This window comes from Gymnodraco acuticeps, unplaced genomic scaffold (assembly GCF_902827175.1).
Source record: "Gymnodraco acuticeps unplaced genomic scaffold, fGymAcu1.1, whole genome shotgun sequence".
NCBI classification, from domain to species: domain Eukaryota; kingdom Metazoa; phylum Chordata; class Actinopteri; order Perciformes; family Bathydraconidae; genus Gymnodraco; species Gymnodraco acuticeps.
This window is the reverse complement of record NW_022991185.1, coordinates 13,429-33,953: the sequence shown is the minus strand read 5'-3', so window position 1 is coordinate 33,953 and position 20,525 is coordinate 13,429. Positions and strand designations below refer to the sequence as shown.

The 20,525-nt window shown below is 53.1% G+C and overlaps 1 protein-coding gene across 1 annotated transcript in view; it reads right to left on the bottom strand.

Annotated features, from left to right (window-relative positions):
• Nucleotides 1-134: 134 nt before the first annotated feature.
• Nucleotides 135-20,525, bottom strand: part of LOC117560967 (MAGE-like protein 2) — a 33,813-nt gene continuing 13,422 nt past the window's right edge. Inside the window, exons 3-4 of the mRNA XM_034238125.1 lie at nucleotides 3,993-4,270; nucleotides 135-637 (exon numbers count right to left, since the gene is read on the bottom strand). Coding sequence (XP_034094016.1) covers nucleotides 4,174-4,270 — 97 coding nt within the window. The 3' untranslated portion in view covers nucleotides 135-637; nucleotides 3,993-4,173. The remainder of the gene's footprint in view (nucleotides 638-3,992; nucleotides 4,271-20,525) is intronic.

The window sequence follows — 20,525 nt, the reverse complement described above, 5'->3', positions numbered from 1 at the left end:
CCCACAAACCACAAACCATGTCCCCATAAACCAGCATGTCCCCACAAACCACCATGTCCCCACAAACCATGCCCTCACTAACCATGTTCCTACAAACCACCATGTCCCCACAAACCATGACACTCATGTCCAGGTCTCAGACAAACAGACAACTTTATTTCACATAAACGTCTTTATTACAGAACAATCTTCTCAATATAACTTTTATTTTACAGAAAACTGTATAAAACTTGAACAACAAAAAAACAAACACCACAGACGGTGCATTTTTCACGTTTTTTTCTGATGTTCCTGAACACACAATTTTCACGTGTTTTCCTGATGTTCCTGAACACACCACAGAGCTGCAAACGGTTTCGTTTGGGAAGTTTCTCCACTAAAAACATTAAAATATAAAACTGCCAACTTGTTTATTTTCTGAACATTCTCAGTGACCTCTTCAGCGGAGTCCTGTGAGGTCTCAGTGGACAGAGTCCTGCGAGGACACTTTATCTGTGAGGTCTCAGAGGACAGAGTCCTGTGAGGACACTTTATCTGTGAGGTCTCAGTGGACAGTGTCCTGAAGGTCTGGATTGGTCTGGATCCCTGAGAAGTGATTGGCTGGAGCTCCAGGCCCGTCTCCCAGCAGGACAGATCTCTGCGGGAACAAACAGGAATACACAGTGTGAATACAGGGAATAAATCAGCTTTTAGCCTGGTTAGCTTTTAGCTAGGTTAGCTTTTAGCCTGGTTAGCTTTTAGCCTGGTTAGCTTTTAGCTAGGTTAGCTTTTAGCCTGGTTAGCTTTTAGCCTGGTTAGCTTTTAGCTAGGTTAGCTTTTAGCCTGGTTAGCTTTTAGCCCGGTTAGCTTTTAGCTAGGTTAGCTTTTAGCCTGGTTAGCTTTTAGCACGGTTATCTTTTAGCTCGGTTATCTTTTAGCCTGGTTATCTTTTAGCCTGGTTAGCTTTTAGCTAGGTTAGCTTTTAGCACGGTTATCTTTTAGCTCGGTTATCTTTTAGCCTGGTTATCTTTTAGCCTGGTTAGCTTTTAGCTAGGTTAGCTTTTAGCCTGGTTAGCTTTTAGCCTGGTTAGCTTTTAGCCTGGTTAGCTTTTAGCTAGGTTATCTTTTAGCCTGGTTATCTTTTAGCCTGGTTAGCTTTTAGTTCGGTTAGCTTTTAGCCTCAACCTATCCTAAGGGAGTGCATGTACGTAGACACGTTAGTTAAGCTGCCATAGGCTTAGACTGTCGGGGGACACCTTACTTCTTCCTTCTGTCTGTCTGTACCTGTGTACTCTCATGTTCCCAATAACCCAGCCTCCCCCAAATTTATTTTTGGTGTCTATATCTACGCCGGGACTTTGAGTCGTGGCTGATCCTGTTGCTGTGGTCCTGAGTCCTGGATCCTCTATCCTGAGCACTGGATCTGAGTCCTGGACTTCGAGTCGTGGCTGAACCTGTCTCTGCGGTCCTGCCTGACTCTCATCATGCTGCTTCCCTGATGGCTTCCACAGGATTGATGACATCCTCGTGGATTCATCTTCTTATTACAGACACATGCATTTCCTAACATTCGGTCTTTCCTAACATTCGGTCTATATGCTGTAAAATGTATTATCTCTTGGATTTACACACGGCATCTATTGAACGTCTGTCCGTCCTGGGAGAGGGATCCCTCCTCTGTTGCTCTCCCTGAGGTTTCTCCCATGTTCCCTTTCAACTGGGGCCTCTCTGGTACAGCCCTCTCCTGGTTCCATTCCTACCTCTCCAACAGGCAACAGTTTGTGACCATCGGAAAATCCAGCTCTCCCCCAGCCCCTGTCAACCAAGGTGTGCCGCAAGGTTCAGTGCTCGGCCCCCTTCTATTCAACATCTACATGCTCCCCCTCGGTGAAATCATCCGCCGACATGGTCTCAACTTCCACTCCTATGCCGACGACACCCAACTCTACATCAGTACCAATCCATCATCCCAGCTACCCCCACTGTCACTTGTCAACTGCCTCCGCGACATCCAAGCCTGGATGTCAAAAAATCTACTTAAACTCAACAATAACAAAACAGAGCTCATGGTTGTGGCCCCAAAAACACTGCTCCGGAAGGTTGGAGATCTGCTCCTCACCATCGATGGCGGCTCCATCCACCCTTCCCCTGAGGTTCGCAGCCTGGGCGTCACTCTGGACTCCAGCCTCACCTTCAACTCCCACATCAGATCTACTGTCAAAACTGCTTTCTTTCACCTACGAAACATCTCCAGACTCCGGCCCTCTCTCCCCGACCCCGTTGCAGAAACATTAATTCATACCTTCATCTCTTCTCGTCTGGACTACTGCAATGGAGTTCTGTTCGGGGTCACCAGCAAAGCCCTGGACAAGCTCCAGTACGTCCAGAACTCTGCAGCCAGGCTCCTCACCCACACTAAGCCCTGGCAACACATCACCCCTACCCTCATCCACCTTCACTGGCTCCCGGTCAAGTCACGCATCCAGTACAAACTCCTCCTGCTAACTTACAAATCTCTCCACTCCCTAGCCCCTCCATACATCTCTGACCTCCTTCAGCCCTACACCCCCTCTCGTCACCTGCGGTCCTCTGACAAAGGGCTGCTCTCCATCCAGCGCTCCAAGCTGAAAACATTTGGCAACAGAGCCTTCAGTGTCGCAGCCCCCACCCTCTGGAATTCTCTCCCCTGTGCAATCAGGAATGCAGACAATCTGGACACCTTCAAAAAACACCTCAAACACCATCTGTTCACTCAGGCCTTTGGCCTCAACTAATATACAGTACTCAGCAACCTGTTCCTGTTTTTGTTTTCTTCAGCCTATGTCTCTTTATTTTTACTTTTTGTTTTGTTACTTCCCATTGTAAAGCGTCCTTGGGTTTCGTGAAAGGCGCTATATAAATTGAAATTATTATTATTATTATTATTAACTGTGGGGTTTCTCTGGAAGTGTTTCCTTGTACGATGTGAGGGTCTAAGGACAGAGGGTCTGAGGACAGAGGGTCTAAGGACAGAGGGTCTGAGGACAGAGGGTCTAAGGACAGAGGGTCTGAGGACAGAGGGTCTAAGGACAGAGGGTCTGAGGACAGAGGGTCTAAGGACAGAGGGTCTGAGGACAGAGGGTCTAAGGACAGAGGGTCTAAGGACAGAGGGTCTAAGGACAGAGGGTCTAAGGACAGAGGGTCTGAGGACAGAGGGTCTGAGGACAGAGGGTCTAAGGACAGAGGGTCTGAGGACAGAGGGTCTAAGGACAGAGGGTCTGAGGACAGAGGGTCTGAGGACAAAGGGTCTAAGAACAGAGGGTCTAAGGACAGAGGGTCTAAGGACAGAGAGTCTGAGGACAGAGGGTCTGAGGACAGAGGGTCTAAGGACAGAGGGTCTGAGGACAAAGGGTCTAAGAACAGAGGGTCTAAGGACAGAGGGTCTAAGGACAGAGGGTCTAAGGACAGAGGGTCTGAGGACAGAGGGTCTGAGGACAGAGGGTCTAAGGACAGAGGGTCTGAGGACAGAGGGTCTGAGGACAGAGGGTCTGAGGACAGAGGGTCTGAGGACAGAGGGTCTGAGGACAGAGGGTCTAAGGACAGAGGGTCTAAGGACAGAGGGTCTAAGGACAGAGTGTCTGAGGACAGAGGGTCTAAGGACAGAGGGTCTAAGGACAGAGGGTGTCGTATTGTCATACTGATATTCTGTACAAACTGTGAAGTCCACTGAGACAAATGTAACATTTGTGATATTGGGTTATAGATAAACATTGATTGATTGATTGATTGATTGATTGATTGAGATAGAGTATCTTTTAGCTCGGTTATCTTTTAGCTCGGTTATCTTTTAGCTCGGTTAGCTTTTAGCTCGGTTAGCTTTTAGCCTGGTTATCTTTTAGCTAGTTTATATTTGAGCTCGGTTAGCTTTACTTTAGGCCTATAACGTCGTTAAAACTAATTTGCGTCGGTGATATTTTCCCATGCCCTTTGATCCCTCTCTCTAACGATTGTACACGGTGGTTTCAGAGACTCACCCTTCCTCTCCTCTTTCTTCCTTTAATCCTCTTCAACACCTCCTCTACCTCCTCTTCCTCCTCCTCTTCTTCCTCCTCCTCCTCTGGCACAGTCTTCTTTCTGATTGGCTGCAGGCTGGCGAGGAGGGCGGGCACAGTGAAGCAGGACAGGAAGCGCGCCTTCAGCAGCTGGTAGGCGGGGTTACCTGAGAAACGCTCTGCCACCAGCTGACGTGTCACTGCAACAAGCTCCGCCTCCTTCACTAGCTCCGCCTCCTCCTCGGGTGGGACGGAGGGAGCTGCAGGGGAGAAAAAAACGTCCACATTTAATCTTGTTCATTACAGAAGCCTCCGTGCACCGGGGCGAGGAAACATACAGAGATTATATCCCAACATGTTTTGGGGGGATTTTCAGAACATTTTCAGATTTTTTATTTTATTTTTAGAATTTCAATATTAAGTCAACATTTTTAGAATGTCTTGAGGAAACATGGAGAAGCAGAAGTTCAAAACACAACGGAAACCAGGGGACACTAAAGAAAAGCACTGCGTAAAGCGAGAGCAGCATTCTCTTCATTAATAGATGAGAATAAGAATAATGCAAGATTTCTTTTCAGCACTGTAGCCAGGCTGACAGAGAGCCACAGCTCGATTGAGCCTTCTATTCCCATAGCACTCAGTAGTAATGATTTTATGTGCTTTTTTAACGATAAAATTGTTACTCTTAGAAACAAAATGAATGACCTCTTGCCTTTGACCAGTATAGTGTTATCAACAGCTCCCGGACACGTAAGTTCTAATATTACACTAGATAGTAAACTAGAATGCTTTTCAGCCATAAACCTTGAACAATTAAATTCAATGATTCTCTCTTCTAAACCATCAACGTGCATGTTAGACCCAATTCCAACTAAGCTGTTGAAGGAAGTTTTTCCATTAATTAGCACTTATTTATTAAATATTATGAATATGTCTTTATTATCAGGCTATGTTCCACAATCATTCAAAGTAGCAGTGATAAAACCGCTTCTTAAAAAGCACAACCTCGATCCAGAGGTTTTAGCCAACTATAGACCTATTTCTAATCTTCCGTTGCTCTCAAAAATTCTTGAGAAAGCTAAACAGCTGATTACTTAAAAAACAATGATTTATTTGAAGCTTTTCAGTCTGGCTTTAGAACACATCATAGCACAGAGACAGCTCTGGTTAAAGTCACAAATGACATTCTAATAGCCTCTGACAAGGGATGTGTCTCTATTCTTGTTTTGCTCGATCTCAGTGCTGCATTTGATACTATCGACCATGATATCTTATTGCAAAGACTAGAGCACTTAGTTGGCATACAGGGAACTGCTTTAGGCTGGTTTAGGTCCTATCTATCTGAACGCTCTCAGTTTGTACGTGTCAATGATGAATCTTCCACGCAAACCAAAGTTATCCATGGAGTGCCACAGGGCTCAGTGCTCGGACCTATTTTGTTCACATTATATATGCTTCCGTTAGGCAATATTATAAGGAATCACTCTGTACATTTTCATTGTTATGCGGATGATACTCAACTATATTTATCAATCAAGCCTGATGAAATTAATCATCTAAATAAAATTCAAGACTGCCTCAAGGACTTAAAAACGTGGATGACCTTAAACTTTTTGATGTTAAACACGACCAAAACTGAAGTTATTGTACTCGGCCCGAAGAATCTACGAAACAAATTATCTATACTAACTATGGATGGCATTAATTTGGCCTCCAGTGAGACTGTAAGGAATCTTGGTGTTATATTTGATCAGGATTTATCCTTTAACGCCCACATAAAATCAATTTCAAGGACCGCCTACTTCCATCTACGTAACATTGCAAAAATCAGGCATATCTTGCCTCAAAACGATGAAGAGAAACTAGTCCATGCATTTGTTACTTCAAGGCTGGATTATTGTAACTCTTTATTATCAGGGTGTACCAAGAAGTCAGTCAAGTCGCTTCAGCTGATTCAAAATGCTGCAGCTCGTGTACTAACCAGAGTTAGGAAAAGGGACCACATTACTCCTGTTCTGGCTGCCTTACACTGGCTCCCTATAGAACACAGGATAGAATTTAAAATTCTTCTTCTCGCCTACAAAGCCCTTAATGGGCAGGCGCCATCTTACCTTAAATAACTCATTATACCCTACTGTCCTACTAGGGCATTGCGTTCCAAGAATGCAGGGTTGTTGGTTGTTCCTAGAGTCTCTAAAAGTACAATGGGAGCCAGAGCCTTTTCTTATCAAGCTCCACATTTGTGGAATCAGCTTCCAGTTTGTGTTCGGGCGGCAGACACCCTATCCGTTTTTAAGAGTGCGCTTAAGACCTTCCTTTTTGATAAAGCTTATAGTTAGGGCTGATTAGATCCAGCCCCTAGTTTTGCTGATATAGGCTTAGTTTGTCGGGGGACATCTTACTTCTTCCTTCTCTCTGTCTATACCTGTGTACTCTCATGTTCCCATTAACCCAGCTTCCCCAAATGTCTTTCTTTTTGGTGTCTATATACGCCGGGATCCGGAGTCATGGATGATCCTGCGCTCCTCTGTCCTGGATCGCGAGCCCTGGATCTTGAGTCGTGGCTGTGGTCCTGGATCATAGGTCCTGGATGGATATCCTCGTGGATTCATCTTCCTATTACACACACATGCATTTCCAAACATTTGGACTACCTATGTTGCAAATGTATTATCTTTTCAATTTACACACGGCATCTATTGCACGTCTGTCCGTCCTGGGAGAGGGATCCCTCCTCTGTTGCTCTCCCTGAGGTTTCTCCCATTTTTCCCTTTAAACTGTGGGTTTTCTTCGGAAGTTTTTCCTTGTACGATGTGAGGGTCTAAGGACAGAGGGTCTAAGGACAGAGGGTCTAAGGACAGAAGGTCTAAGGACAGAGGATCTAAGGACAGAGGATCCGAGGACAGAGGATCTAAGGACAGAGGGTCTGAGGACAGAGGGTCTAAGGACAGAGGGTCTAAGGACAGAGGATCCGAGGACAGAGGGTCTGAGGACAGAGGGTGTCGTATTGTCATACTGATATTCTGTACAAACTGTGAAGTCCACTGAGACAAATGTAACATTTGTGATATTGGGTTATAGATAAACATTGATTGATTGATTGATAAAGAGTGACGCACTCAGCTGGGAGACCAGGGGACACTAAAGAGTGACGCACACAGCTGGACACCAGGGGACACTAAAGAGTGACGCACTCAGCTGGGAGACCAGGGGACACTAAAGAGTGACGCACACAGCTGGACACCAGGGGACACTAAAGAGTGACGCACTCAGCTGGGAGACCAGGGGACACTAAAGAGTGACGCACACAGCTGGACACCAGGGGACACTAAAGAGTGACGCACTCAGCTGGGAGACCAGGGGACACTAAAGAGTGACGCACACAGCTGGACACCAGGGGACACTAAAGAGTGACGCACTCAGCTGGGAGACCAGGGGACACTAAAGAGTGACGCACACAGCTGGACACCAGGGGACACTACAGAGTGACGCACTCAGCTGGGAGACCAGGGGACACTAAAGAGTGACGCACACAGCTGGACACCAGGGGACACTAAAGAGTGACGCACTCAGCTGGGAGACCAGGGGACACTAAAGAGTGACGCACACAGCTGGACACCAGGGGACACTAAAGAGTGACGCACTCAGCTGGGAGACCAGGGGACACTAAAGAGTGACGCACACAGCTGGACACCAGGGGACACTAAAGAGTGACGCACTCAGCTGGGAGACCAGGGGACACTAAAGAGTGACGCACACAGCTGGACACCAGGGGACACTAAAGAGTGACGCACTCAGCTGGGAGACCAGGGGACACTAAAGAGTGACGCACACAGCTGGACACCAGGGGACACTAAAGAGTGACGCACTCAGCTGGGAGACCAGGGGACACTAAAGAGTGACGCACACAGCTGGACACCAGGGGACACTAAAGAGTGACGCACTCAGCTGGGAGACCAGGGGACACTAAAGAGTGACGCACACAGCTGGAGACCAGGGGACACTAAAGAGTGACGCACTCAGCTGGGAGACCAGGGGACACTAAAGAGTGACGCACACAGCTGGACACCAGGGGACACTACAGAGTGACGCACTCAGCTGGGAGACCAGGGGACACTAAAGAGTGACGCACACAGCTGGACACCAGGGGACACTAAAGAGTGACGCACTCAGCTGGGAGACCAGGGGACACTAAAGAGTGACGCACACAGCTGGACACCAGGGGACACTAAAGAGTGACGCACTCAGCTGGGAGACCAGGGGACACTAAAGAGTGACGCACACAGCTGGACACCAGGGGACACTAAAGAGTGACGCACTCAGCTGGGAGACCAGGGGACACTAAAGAGTGACGCACACAGCTGGACACCAGGGGACACTAAAGAGTGACGCACTCAGCTGGGAGACCAGGGGACACTAAAGAGTGACGCACACAGCTGGACACCAGGGGACACTAAAGAGTGACGCACTCAGCTGGGAGACCAGGGGACACTAAAGAGTGACGCACACAGCTGGACACCAGGGGACACTAAAGAGTGACGCACTCAGCTGGGAGACCAGGGGACACTAAAGAGTGACGCACACAGCTGGACACCAGGGGACACTAAAGAGTGACGCACTCAGCTGGGAAACCAGGGGACACTAAAGAGTGACGCACACAGCTGGAGACCAGGGGACACTAAAGAGTGACGCACACAGCTGGAGACCAGGGGACACTAAAGAGTGACGCACTCAGCTGGGAGACCAGGGGACACTAAAGAGTGACGCACACAGCTGGAGACCAGGGGACACTAAAGAGTGACGCACACAGCTGGGAGACCAGGGGACACTACAGAGTGACGCACACAGCTGGGAGACCAGGGGACACTAAAGAGTGACGCACACAGCTGGGAGACCAGGGGACACTAAAGAGTGACGCACACAGCTGGACACCAGGGGACACTAAAGAGTGACGCACTCAGCTGGGAGACCAGGGGACACTAAAGAGTGACGCACACAGCTGGACACCAGGGGACACTAAAGAGTGACGCACTCAGCTGGGAGACCAGGGGACACTAAAGAGTGACGCACACAGCTGGACACCAGGGGACACTAAAGAGTGACGCACTCAGCTGGGAGACCAGGGGACACTAAAGAGTGACGCACACAGCTGGACACCAGGGGACACTAAAGAGTGACGCACTCAGCTGGGAGACCAGGGGACACTAAAGAGTGACGCACACAGCTGGACACCAGGGGACACTAAAGAGTGACGCACTCAGCTGGGAGACCAGGGGACACTAAAGAGTGACGCACACAGCTGGACACCAGGGGACACTAAAGAGTGACGCACTCAGCTGGGAGACCAGGGGACACTAAAGAGTGACGCACACAGCTGGACACCAGGGGACACTAAAGAGTGACGCACTCAGCTGGGAGACCAGGGGACACTAAAGAGTGACGCACACAGCTGGAGACCAGGGGACACTAAAGAGTGACGCACACAGCTGGAGACCAGGGGACACTAAAGAGTGACGCACTCAGCTGGGAGACCAGGGGACACTAAAGAGTGACGCACACAGCTGGACACCAGGGGACACTAAAGAGTGACGCACACAGCTGGGAGACCAAGGGACACTACAGAGTGACGCACACAGCTGGGAGACCAGGGGACACTAAAGAGTGACGCACACAGCTGGGAGACCAGGGGACACTAAAGAGTGACGCACTCAGCTGGGAGACCAGGGGACACTAAAGAGTGACGCACACAGCTGGACACCAGGGGACACTAAAGAGTGACGCACTCAGCTGGGAGACCAGGGGACACTAAAGAGTGACGCACACAGCTGGAGACCAGGGGACACTAAAGAGTGACGCACACAGCTGGACACCAGGGGACACTAAAGAGTGACGCACTCAGCTGGGAGACCAGGGGACACTAAAGAGTGACGCACACAGCTGGAGACCAGGGGACACTAAAGAGTGACGCACACAGCTGGAGACCAGGGGACACTAAAGAGTGACGCACTCAGCTGGGAGACCAGGGGACACTAAAGAGTGACGCACACAGCTGGAGACCAGGGGACACTAAAGAGTGACGCACACAGCTGGGAGACCAGGGGACACTAAAGAGTGACGCACACAGCTGGGAGACCAGGGGACACTAAAGAGTGACGCACACAGCTGGGAGACCAGGGGACACTAAAGAGTGACGCACTCAGCTGGGAGACCAGGGGACACTAAAGAGTGACGCACACAGCTGGACACCAGGGGACACTAAAGAGTGACGCACTCAGCTGGGAGACCAGGGGACACTAAAGAGTGACGCACACAGCTGGACACCAGGGGACACTAAAGAGTGACGCACTCAGCTGGGAGACCAGGGGACACTAAAGAGTGACGCACACAGCTGGACACCAGGGGACACTACAGAGTGACGCACTCAGCTGGGAGACCAGGGGACACTAAAGAGTGACGCACACAGCTGGACACCAGGGGACACTAAAGAGTGACGCACTCAGCTGGGAGACCAGGGGACACTAAAGAGTGACGCACTCAGCTGGGAGACCAGGGGACACTAAAGAGTGACGCACACAGCTGGACACCAGGGGACACTAAAGAGTGACGCACTCAGCTGGGAAACCAGGGGACACTAAAGAGTGACGCACACAGCTGGACACCAGGGGACACTAAAGAGTGACGCACTCAGCTGGGAGACCAGGGGACACTAAAGAGTGACGCACACAGCTGGACACCAGGGGACACTAAAGAGTGACGCACTCAGCTGGGAGACCAGGGGACACTAAAGAGTGACGCACACAGCTGGACACCAGGGGACACTAAAGAGTGACGCACTCAGCTGGGAGACCAGGGGACACTAAAGAGTGACGCACACAGCTGGACACTAAAGAGTGACGCACTCAGCTGGGAAACCAGGGGACACTAAAGAGTGACGCACACAGCTGGAGACCAGGGGACACTAAAGAGTGACGCACACAGCTGGAGACCAGGGGACACTAAAGAGTGACGCACTCAGCTGGGAGACCAGGGGACACTAAAGAGTGACGCACACAGCTGGAGACCAGGGGACACTAAAGAGTGACGCACACAGCTGGGAGACCAGGGGACACTACAGAGTGACGCACACAGCTGGGAGACCAGGGGACACTAAAGAGTGACGCACACAGCTGGGAGACCAGGGGACACTAAAGAGTGACGCACACAGCTGGACACCAGGGGACACTAAAGAGTGACGCACTCAGCTGGGAGACCAGGGGACACTAAAGAGTGACGCACACAGCTGGACACCAGGGGACACTAAAGAGTGACGCACTCAGCTGGGAGACCAGGGGACACTAAAGAGTGACGCACACAGCTGGACACCAGGGGACACTAAAGAGTGACGCACTCAGCTGGGAGACCAGGGGACACTAAAGAGTGACGCACACAGCTGGACACCAGGGGACACTAAAGAGTGACGCACTCAGCTGGGAGACCAGGGGACACTAAAGAGTGACGCACACAGCTGGACACCAGGGGACACTAAAGAGTGACGCACTCAGCTGGGAGACCAGGGGACACTAAAGAGTGACGCACACAGCTGGACACCAGGGGACACTAAAGAGTGACGCACTCAGCTGGGAGACCAGGGGACACTAAAGAGTGACGCACACAGCTGGACACCAGGGGACACTAAAGAGTGACGCACTCAGCTGGGAGACCAGGGGACACTAAAGAGTGACGCACACAGCTGGACACCAGGGGACACTAAAGAGTGACGCACTCAGCTGGGAGACCAGGGGACACTAAAGAGTGACGCACACAGCTGGAGACCAGGGGACACTAAAGAGTGACGCACACAGCTGGAGACCAGGGGACACTAAAGAGTGACGCACTCAGCTGGGAGACCAGGGGACACTAAAGAGTGACGCACACAGCTGGAGACCAGGGGACACTAAAGAGTGACGCACACAGCTGGGAGACCAGGGGACACTACAGAGTGACGCACACAGCTGGGAGACCAGGGGACACTAAAGAGTGACGCACACAGCTGGGAGACCAGGGGACACTAAAGAGTGACGCACTCAGCTGGGATACCAGGGGACACTAAAGAGTGACGCACACAGCTGGACACCAGGGGACACTAAAGAGTGACGCACTCAGCTGGGAGACCAGGGGACACTAAAGAGTGACGCACACAGCTGGAGACCAGGGGACACTAAAGAGTGACGCACACAGCTGGACACCAGGGGACACTAAAGAGTGACGCACTCAGCTGGGAGACCAGGGGACACTAAAGAGTGACGCACACAGCTGGAGACCAGGGGACACTAAAGAGTGACGCACATAGCTGGAGACCAGGGGACACTAAAGAGTGACGCACTCAGCTGGGAGACCAGGGGACACTAAAGAGTGACGCACACAGCTGGAGACCAGGGGACACTAAAGAGTGACGCACACAGCTGGGAGACCAGGGGACACTACAGAGTGACGCACACAGCTGGGAGACCAGGGGACACTACAGAGTGACGCACACAGCTGGGAGACCAGGGGACACTAAAGAGTGACGCACTCAGCTGGGAGACCAGGGGACACTAAAGAGTGACGCACACAGCTGGACACCAGGGGACACTAAAGAGTGACGCACTCAGCTGGGAGACCAGGGGACACTAAAGAGTGACGCACACAGCTGGACACCAGGGGACACTAAAGAGTGACGCACTCAGCTGGGAGACCAGGGGACACTAAAGAGTGACGCACACAGCTGGAGACCAGGGGACACTAAAGAGTGACGCACTCAGCTGGGAGACCAGGGGACACTAAAGAGTGACGCACACAGCTGGAGACCAGGGGACACTAAAGAGTGACGCACACAGCTGGGAGACCAGGGGACACTACAGAGTGACGCACACAGCTGGGAAACCAGGGGACACTAAAGAGTGACGCACACAGCTGGGAGACCAGGGGACACTAAAGAGTGACGCACTCAGCTGGGAGACCAGGGGACACTAAAGAGTGACGCACACAGCTGGACACCAGGGGACACTAAAGAGTGACGCACTCAGCTGGGAGACCAGGGGACACTAAAGAGTGACGCACACAGCTGGAGACCAGGGGACACTAAAGAGTGACGCACACAGCTGGACACCAGGGGACACTAAAGAGTGACGCACGCAGCTGGGAGACCAGGGGACACTAAAGAGTGACGCACACAGCTGGAGACCAGGGGACACTAAAGAGTGACGCACACAGCTGGAGACCAGGGGACACTAAAGAGTGACGCACTCAGCTGGGAGACCAGGGGACACTAAAGAGTGACGCACACAGCTGGAGACCAGGGGACACTAAAGAGTGACGCACACAGCTGGGAGACCAGGGGACACTACAGAGTGACGCACACAGCTGGGAGACCAGGGGGCACTAAAGAGTGACGCACTCAGCTGGGAGACCAGGGGACACTAAAGAGTGACGCACACAGCTGGACACCAGGGGACACTAAAGAGTGACGCACTCAGCTGGGAGACCAGGGGACACTAAAGAGTGACGCACACAGCTGGAGACCAGGGGACACTAAAGAGTGACGCACACAGCTGGAGACCAGGGGACACTAAAGAGTGACGCACTCAGCTGGGAGACCAGGGGACACTAAAGAGTGACGCACACAGCTGGAGACCAGGGGACACTAAAGAGTGACGCACACAGCTGGGAGACCAGGGGACACTACAGAGTGACGCACACAGCTGGGAGACCAGGGGACACTAAAGAGTGACGCACACAGCTGGGAGACCAGGGGACACTAAAGAGTGACGCACTCAGCTGGGAGACCAGGGGACACTAAAGAGTGACGCACACAGCTGGACACCAGGGGACACTAAAGAGTGACGCACCCAGCTGGGAGACCAGGGGACACTAAAGAGTGACGCACACAGCTGGAGACCAGGGGACACTAAAGAGTGACGCACACAGCTGGACACCAGGGGACACTAAAGAGTGACGCACACAGCTGGGAGACCAGGGGACACTAAAGAGTGACGCACACAGCTGGAGACCAGGGGACACTAAAGAGTGACGCACACAGCTGGAGACCAGGGGACACTAAAGAGTGACGCACTCAGCTGGGAGACCAGGGGACACTAAAGAGTGACGCACACAGCTGGAGACCAGGGGACACTAAAGAGTGACGCACACAGCTGGGAGACCAGGGGACACTACAGAGTGACGCACACAGCTGGGAGACCAGGGGACACTAAAGAGTGACGCACACAGCTGGGAGACCAGGGGACACTAAAGAGTGACGCACTCAGCTGGGAGACCAGGGGACACTAAAGAGTGACGCACACAGCTGGACACCAGGGGACACTAAAGAGTGACGCACTCAGCTGGGAGACCAGGGGACACTAAAGAGTGACGCACACAGCTGGAGACCAGGGGACATTAAAGAGTGACGCACACAGCTGGAGACCAGGGGACACTAAAGAGTGACGCACACAGCTGGGAGACCAGGGGACACTAAAGAGTGACGCACACAGCTGGAGACCAGGGGCCACTAAAGAGTGACGCACACAGCTGGGAGACCAGGGGACACTACAGAGTGACGCACACAGCTGGGAGACCAGGGGACACTAAAGAGTGACGCACACAGCTGGGAGACCAGGGGACACTAAAGAGTGACGCACTCAGCTGGGAGACCAGGGGACACTAAAGAGTGACGCACACAGCTGGAGACCAGGGGACACTAAAGAGTGACGCACACAGCTGGAGACCAGGGGACACTAAAGAGTGACGCACACAGCTGGAGACCAGGGGACACTAAAGAGTGACGCACTCAGCTGGGAGACCAGGGGACACTAAAGAGTGACGCACACAGCTGGAGACCAGGGGACACTAAAGAGTGACGCACACAGCTGGAGACCAGGGGACACTAAAGAGTGACGCACTCAGCTGGGAGACCAGGGGACACTAAAGAGTGACGCACACAGCTGGAGACCAGGGGACACTAAAGAGTGACGCACACAGCTGGGAGACCAGGGGACACTAAAGAGTGACGCACACAGCTGAGAGACCAGGGGACACTAAAGAGTGACGCACTCAGCTGGGAGACCAGGGGACACTAAAGAGTGACGCACACAGCTGGAGACCAGGTGACACTAAAGAGTGACGCACTCAGCTGGGAGACCAGGGGACACTAAAGAGTGACGCACACAGCTGGAGACCAGGGGACACTAAAGAGTGACGCACACAGCTGGAGACCAGGGGACACTAAAGAGTGACGCACTCAGCTGGGAGACCAGGGGACACTAAAGAGTGACGCACACAGCTGGAGACCAGGGGACACTAAAGAGTGACGCACTCAGCTGGGAGACCAGGGGACACTAAAGAGTGACGCACACAGCTGGAGACCAGGGGACACTAAAGAGTGACGCACACAGCTGGGAGACCAGGGGACACTACAGAGTGACGCACACAGCTGGAGACCAGGGGACACTAAAGAGTGACGCACTCAGCTGGGAGACCAGGGGACACTAAAGAGTGACGCACACAGCTGGAGACCAGGGGACACTAAAGAGTGACGCACACAGCTGGAGACCAGGGGACACTTAAGAGTGACGCACACAGCTGGGAGACCAGGGGACACTAAAGAGTGACGCACACAGCTGGAGACCAGGGGACACTAAAGAGTGACGCACACAGCTGGGAGACCAGGGGACAATAAAGAGTGACACACACAGCTGGGAGACCAGGGGACACTAAAGAGTGACGCACACAGCTGGAGACCAGGGGACACTAAAGAGTGACGCACACAGCTGTAGACCAGGGGACACTAAAGAGTGACGCAGACAGCTGGAGACCAGGGGACACTAAAGAGTGACGCAGACAGCTGGAGACCAGAGGACACCATAGAGTGACGCACACAGCTGGGAGACCAGGGGACACCATAGAGTGACGCACACAGCTGGGAGACCAGGGGACACTAAAGAGTTACGCACACATCTGGAGACCAGGGGACACTTAAGAGTGACGCACACAGCTGGAGACCAGGGGACACTAAAGAGTGACGCACACAGCTGGGGGACCAGGGGACAATAAAGAGTGACACACACAGCTGGGAGACCAGGGGACACTAAAGAGTGACGCACACAGCTGGAGACCAGGGGACACTACAGAGTGACGCACACAGCTGGGAGACCAGGGGACAATAAAGAGTGACACACACAGCTGGGAGACCAGGGGACACTAAAGAGTGACGCACACAGCTGGAGACCAGGGGACACTAAAGAGTGACGCACACAGCTGGGAGACCAGGGGACACTAAAGAGTGACGCACTCAGCTGGGAGACCAGGGGACACTAAAGAGTGACGCACACAGCTGGAGACCAGGGGACACTAAAGAGTGACGCACTCAGCTGGGAGACCAGGGGACACTAAAGAGTGACGCACACAGCTGGAGACCAGGGGACACTAAAGAGTGACGCACTCAGCGGGGAGACCAGGGGACACTAAAGAGTGACGCACACAGCTGGAGACCAGGGGACACTAAAGAGTGATGCACACAGCTGCAGACCAGGGGACACTAAAGAGTGACGCACACAGCTGGGAGACCAGGGGACACTACAGAGTGACGCAAACAGCTGGAGACCAGGGGACACTAAAGAGTGACGCACACAGCTGGGAGACCAGGGGACACTAAAGAGTGACGCACTCAGCTGGGAGACCAGGGGACACTAAAGAGTGACGCACACAGCTGGAGACCAGGGGACCCTAAAGAGTGACGCACACAGCTGGAGACCAGGGGACACTAAAGAGTGACGCACACAGCTGGAGACCAGGGGACACTAAAGAGTGACGCACTCAGCTGGGAGACCAGGGGACACTAAAGAGTGACGCACACAGCTGGAGACCAGGGGACACTAAAGAGTGACGCACACAGCTGGAGACCAGGGGACACTAAAGAGTGACGCACTCAGCTGGGAGACCAGGGGACACTAAAGAGTGACGCACACAGCTGGAGACCAGGGGACACTAAAGAGTGACGCACACAGCTGGGAGACCAGGGGACACTAAAGAGAGACGCACACATCTGGAGACAAGGGGACACTACAGAGTGACGCACACAGCTGGAGACCAGGGGACACTAAAGAGTGACGCACACAGCTGGAGACCAGGGGACACTAAAGAGTGACGCACACAGCTGGGAGACCAGGGGACACTACAGAGTGACGCACACAGCTGGAGACCAGGTGACACTAAAGAGTGACGCACTCAGCTGGGAGACAAGGGGACACTAAAGAGTGACGCACACAGCTGGGAGACCAGGGGACACTAAAGAGTGACGCAAACAGCTGGAGACCAGGGGACACTAAAGAGTGACGCACACAGCTGGAGACCAGGGGACACTAAAGAGTGACGCACTCAGCTGGGAGACCAGGGGACACTAAAGAGTGACGCACACAGCTGGAGACCAGGGGACACTAAAGAGTGACGCACACAGCTGGAGACCAGGGGACACTTAAGAGTGACGCACACAGCTGGGAGACCAGGGGACACTAAAGAGTGACGCACACAGCTGGAGACCAGGGGACACTAAAGAGTGACGCACACAGCTGGGAGACCAGGGGACACTAAAGAGTGACGCACACAGCTGGAGACCAGGGGACACTAAAGAGTGACGCACACAGCTGGAGACCAGGGGACACTAAAGAGTGACGCACACAGCTGGAGACCAGGGGACACTAAAGAGTGACGCACACAGCTGGAGACCAGGGGACACTAAAGAGTGACGAAGACAGCTGGAGACCAGAGGACACCATAGAGTGACGCACACAGCTGGGAGACCAGGGGACACCATAGAGTGACGCACACAGCTGGGAGACCAGGGGACACTAAAGAGTTACGCACACATCTGGAGACCAGGGGACACTTAAGAGTGACGCACACAGCTGGGAGACCAGGGGACACTAAAGAGTGACGCACACAGCTGGGAGACCAGGGGACACTAAAGAGTGACGCACTCAGCTGGGAGACCAGGGGACACTAAAGAGTGACGCACACAGCTGGAGACCAGGGGACACTAAAGAGTGACGCACTCAGCTGGGAGACCAGGGGACACTAAAGAGTGACACACTCAGCGGGGAGACCAGGGGACACTAAAGAGTGACACACACAGCTGGAGACCAGGGGACACTAAAGAGTGACGCACACAGCTGGGAGACCAGGGGACACTACAGAGTGACGCACACAGCTGGAGACCAGGGGACACTAAAGAGTGACGCACTCAGCTGGGAGACCAGGGGACACTAAAGAGTGACGCACACAGCTGGAGACCAGGGGACACTAAAGAGTGATGCACACAGCTGGAGACCAGGGGACACTAAAGAGTGACGCACAGAGCTGGGAGACCAGGGGACACTACAGAGTGACGCAAACAGCTGGAGACCAGGGGACACTAAAGAGTGACGCACTCAGCTGGGAGACCAGGGGACACTAAAGAGTGACGCACACAGCTGGAGACCAGGGGACACTAAAGAGTGACACACTCAGCTGGGATACCAGGGGACACTAAAGAGTGACGCACACAGCTGGAGACCAGGGGACACTAAAGAGAGACGCACACAGCTGGGAGACCAGGGGACACTACAGAGTGACGCACACAGCTGGAGACCAGGGGACACTAAAGAGTGACGCACTCAGCTGGGAGACCAGGGGACACTAAAGAGTGACGCAGACAGCTGGAGACCAGGGGACACTAAAGAGTGACGCACTCAGCTGGGAGACCAGGGGACACTAAAGAGTGACGCACACAGCTGGAGACCAGGGGACACTAAAGAGAGACGAACACAGCTGGAGACCAGGGGACACTAAAGAGTGACGCACTCAGCTGGGAGACCAGGGGACACTAAAAAGTGACGCAAACAGCTGGAGACCAGGGGACACTAAAGAGTGACGCACACAGCTGGGAGACCAGGGGACACTACAGAGTGACGCACACAGCTGGAGACCAGGGGACACTAAAGAGTGACGCACTCAGCTGGGAGACCAGGGGACACTAAAGAGTGACGCACACAGCTGGAGACCAGGGGACACTAAAGAGTGACGCACACAGCTGGAGACCAGGGGACACTACAGAGTGACGCACACAGCTGGAGACCAGGGGACACTAAAGAGTGACGCACACAGCTGGAGACCAGGGGACACTTAAGAGTGACGCACACAGCTGGAGACCAGGGGACACTAAAGAGTGACGCACACAGCTGGAGACCAGGGGACACTTAAGAGTGACGCACACAGCTGGGAGACCAGGGGACACTAAAGAGTGACACATACAGCTGGGAGACCAGGGGACACTAAAGAGTGACACACACACAGCTGGGAGACCAGGGGACACTAAAGAGTGACACACACAGCTGGGAGACCAGGGGACACTAAAGAGTGACACACACAGCTGGGAGACCAGGGGACACTACAGAGTGACGCACACAGCTGGAGACCAGGGGACACTAAAGAGTGACGCACACAGCTGGGAGACCATGGGACACTAAAGAGTGACACACACAGCTGGGAGACCAGGGGACACTACAGAGTGACACACACACAGCTGGGAGACCAGGGGACACTAAAGAGTGACGCACACAGCTGGAGACCAGGGGACACTACAGAGTGACACACACACAGCTGGGAGACCAGGGGACACTAAAGAGTGACAGACACAGCTGGGAGACCAGGGGACACTAAAGAGTGACGCACTCAGCTGGGAGACCAGGGGACACTAAAGAGTGACGCACTCAGCTGGGAGACCAGGGGACATTAAAGAGTGACACACACAGCTGGGAGACCAGGGTACACTAAAGAGTGACGCACTCAGCTGGGAGACCAGGGGACATTAAAGAGTGACGCACTCAGCTGGGAGACCAGGGGACATTAAAGAGTGACGCACTCAGCTGGGAGACCAGGGGACACTAAAGAGTGACGCACACAGCTGGGAGACCAGGGGACACTACAGAGTGACGCACACAGCTGGGAGACCAGGGGACACTACAGAGTGATGCACACAGCTGGAGACCAGGGGACACTAAAGAGTGACGCACTCAGCTGGGAGACCAGGGGACACTAAAGAGTGACGCACACAGCTGGAGACCAGGGGACACTAAAGAGTGACGCACACAGCTGGAGACCAGGGGACACTAAAGAGTGACGCACTCAGCTGGGAGACCAGGGGACACTAAAGAGTGACGCACACAGCTGGAGACCAGGGGACACTAAAGAGAGACGCACACAGCTGGGAGACCAGGGGAAACTAAAGAGTGATGCACACAGCTGGAGACCAGGGGACACTAAAGAGTGACGCACACAGCTGAGAGACCAGGGGACACTAAAGAGTGATGCACACAGCTGGAGACCAGGGGACACTAAAGAGTGACGCACATGGCTGGGAGACCAGGGGACACTAAAGAGTGACGCACACAGCTGGGAGACCAGGGGACACTACAGAGTGACGCACACAGCTGGAGACCAGGGGACACTAAAGAGTGACGCACTCAG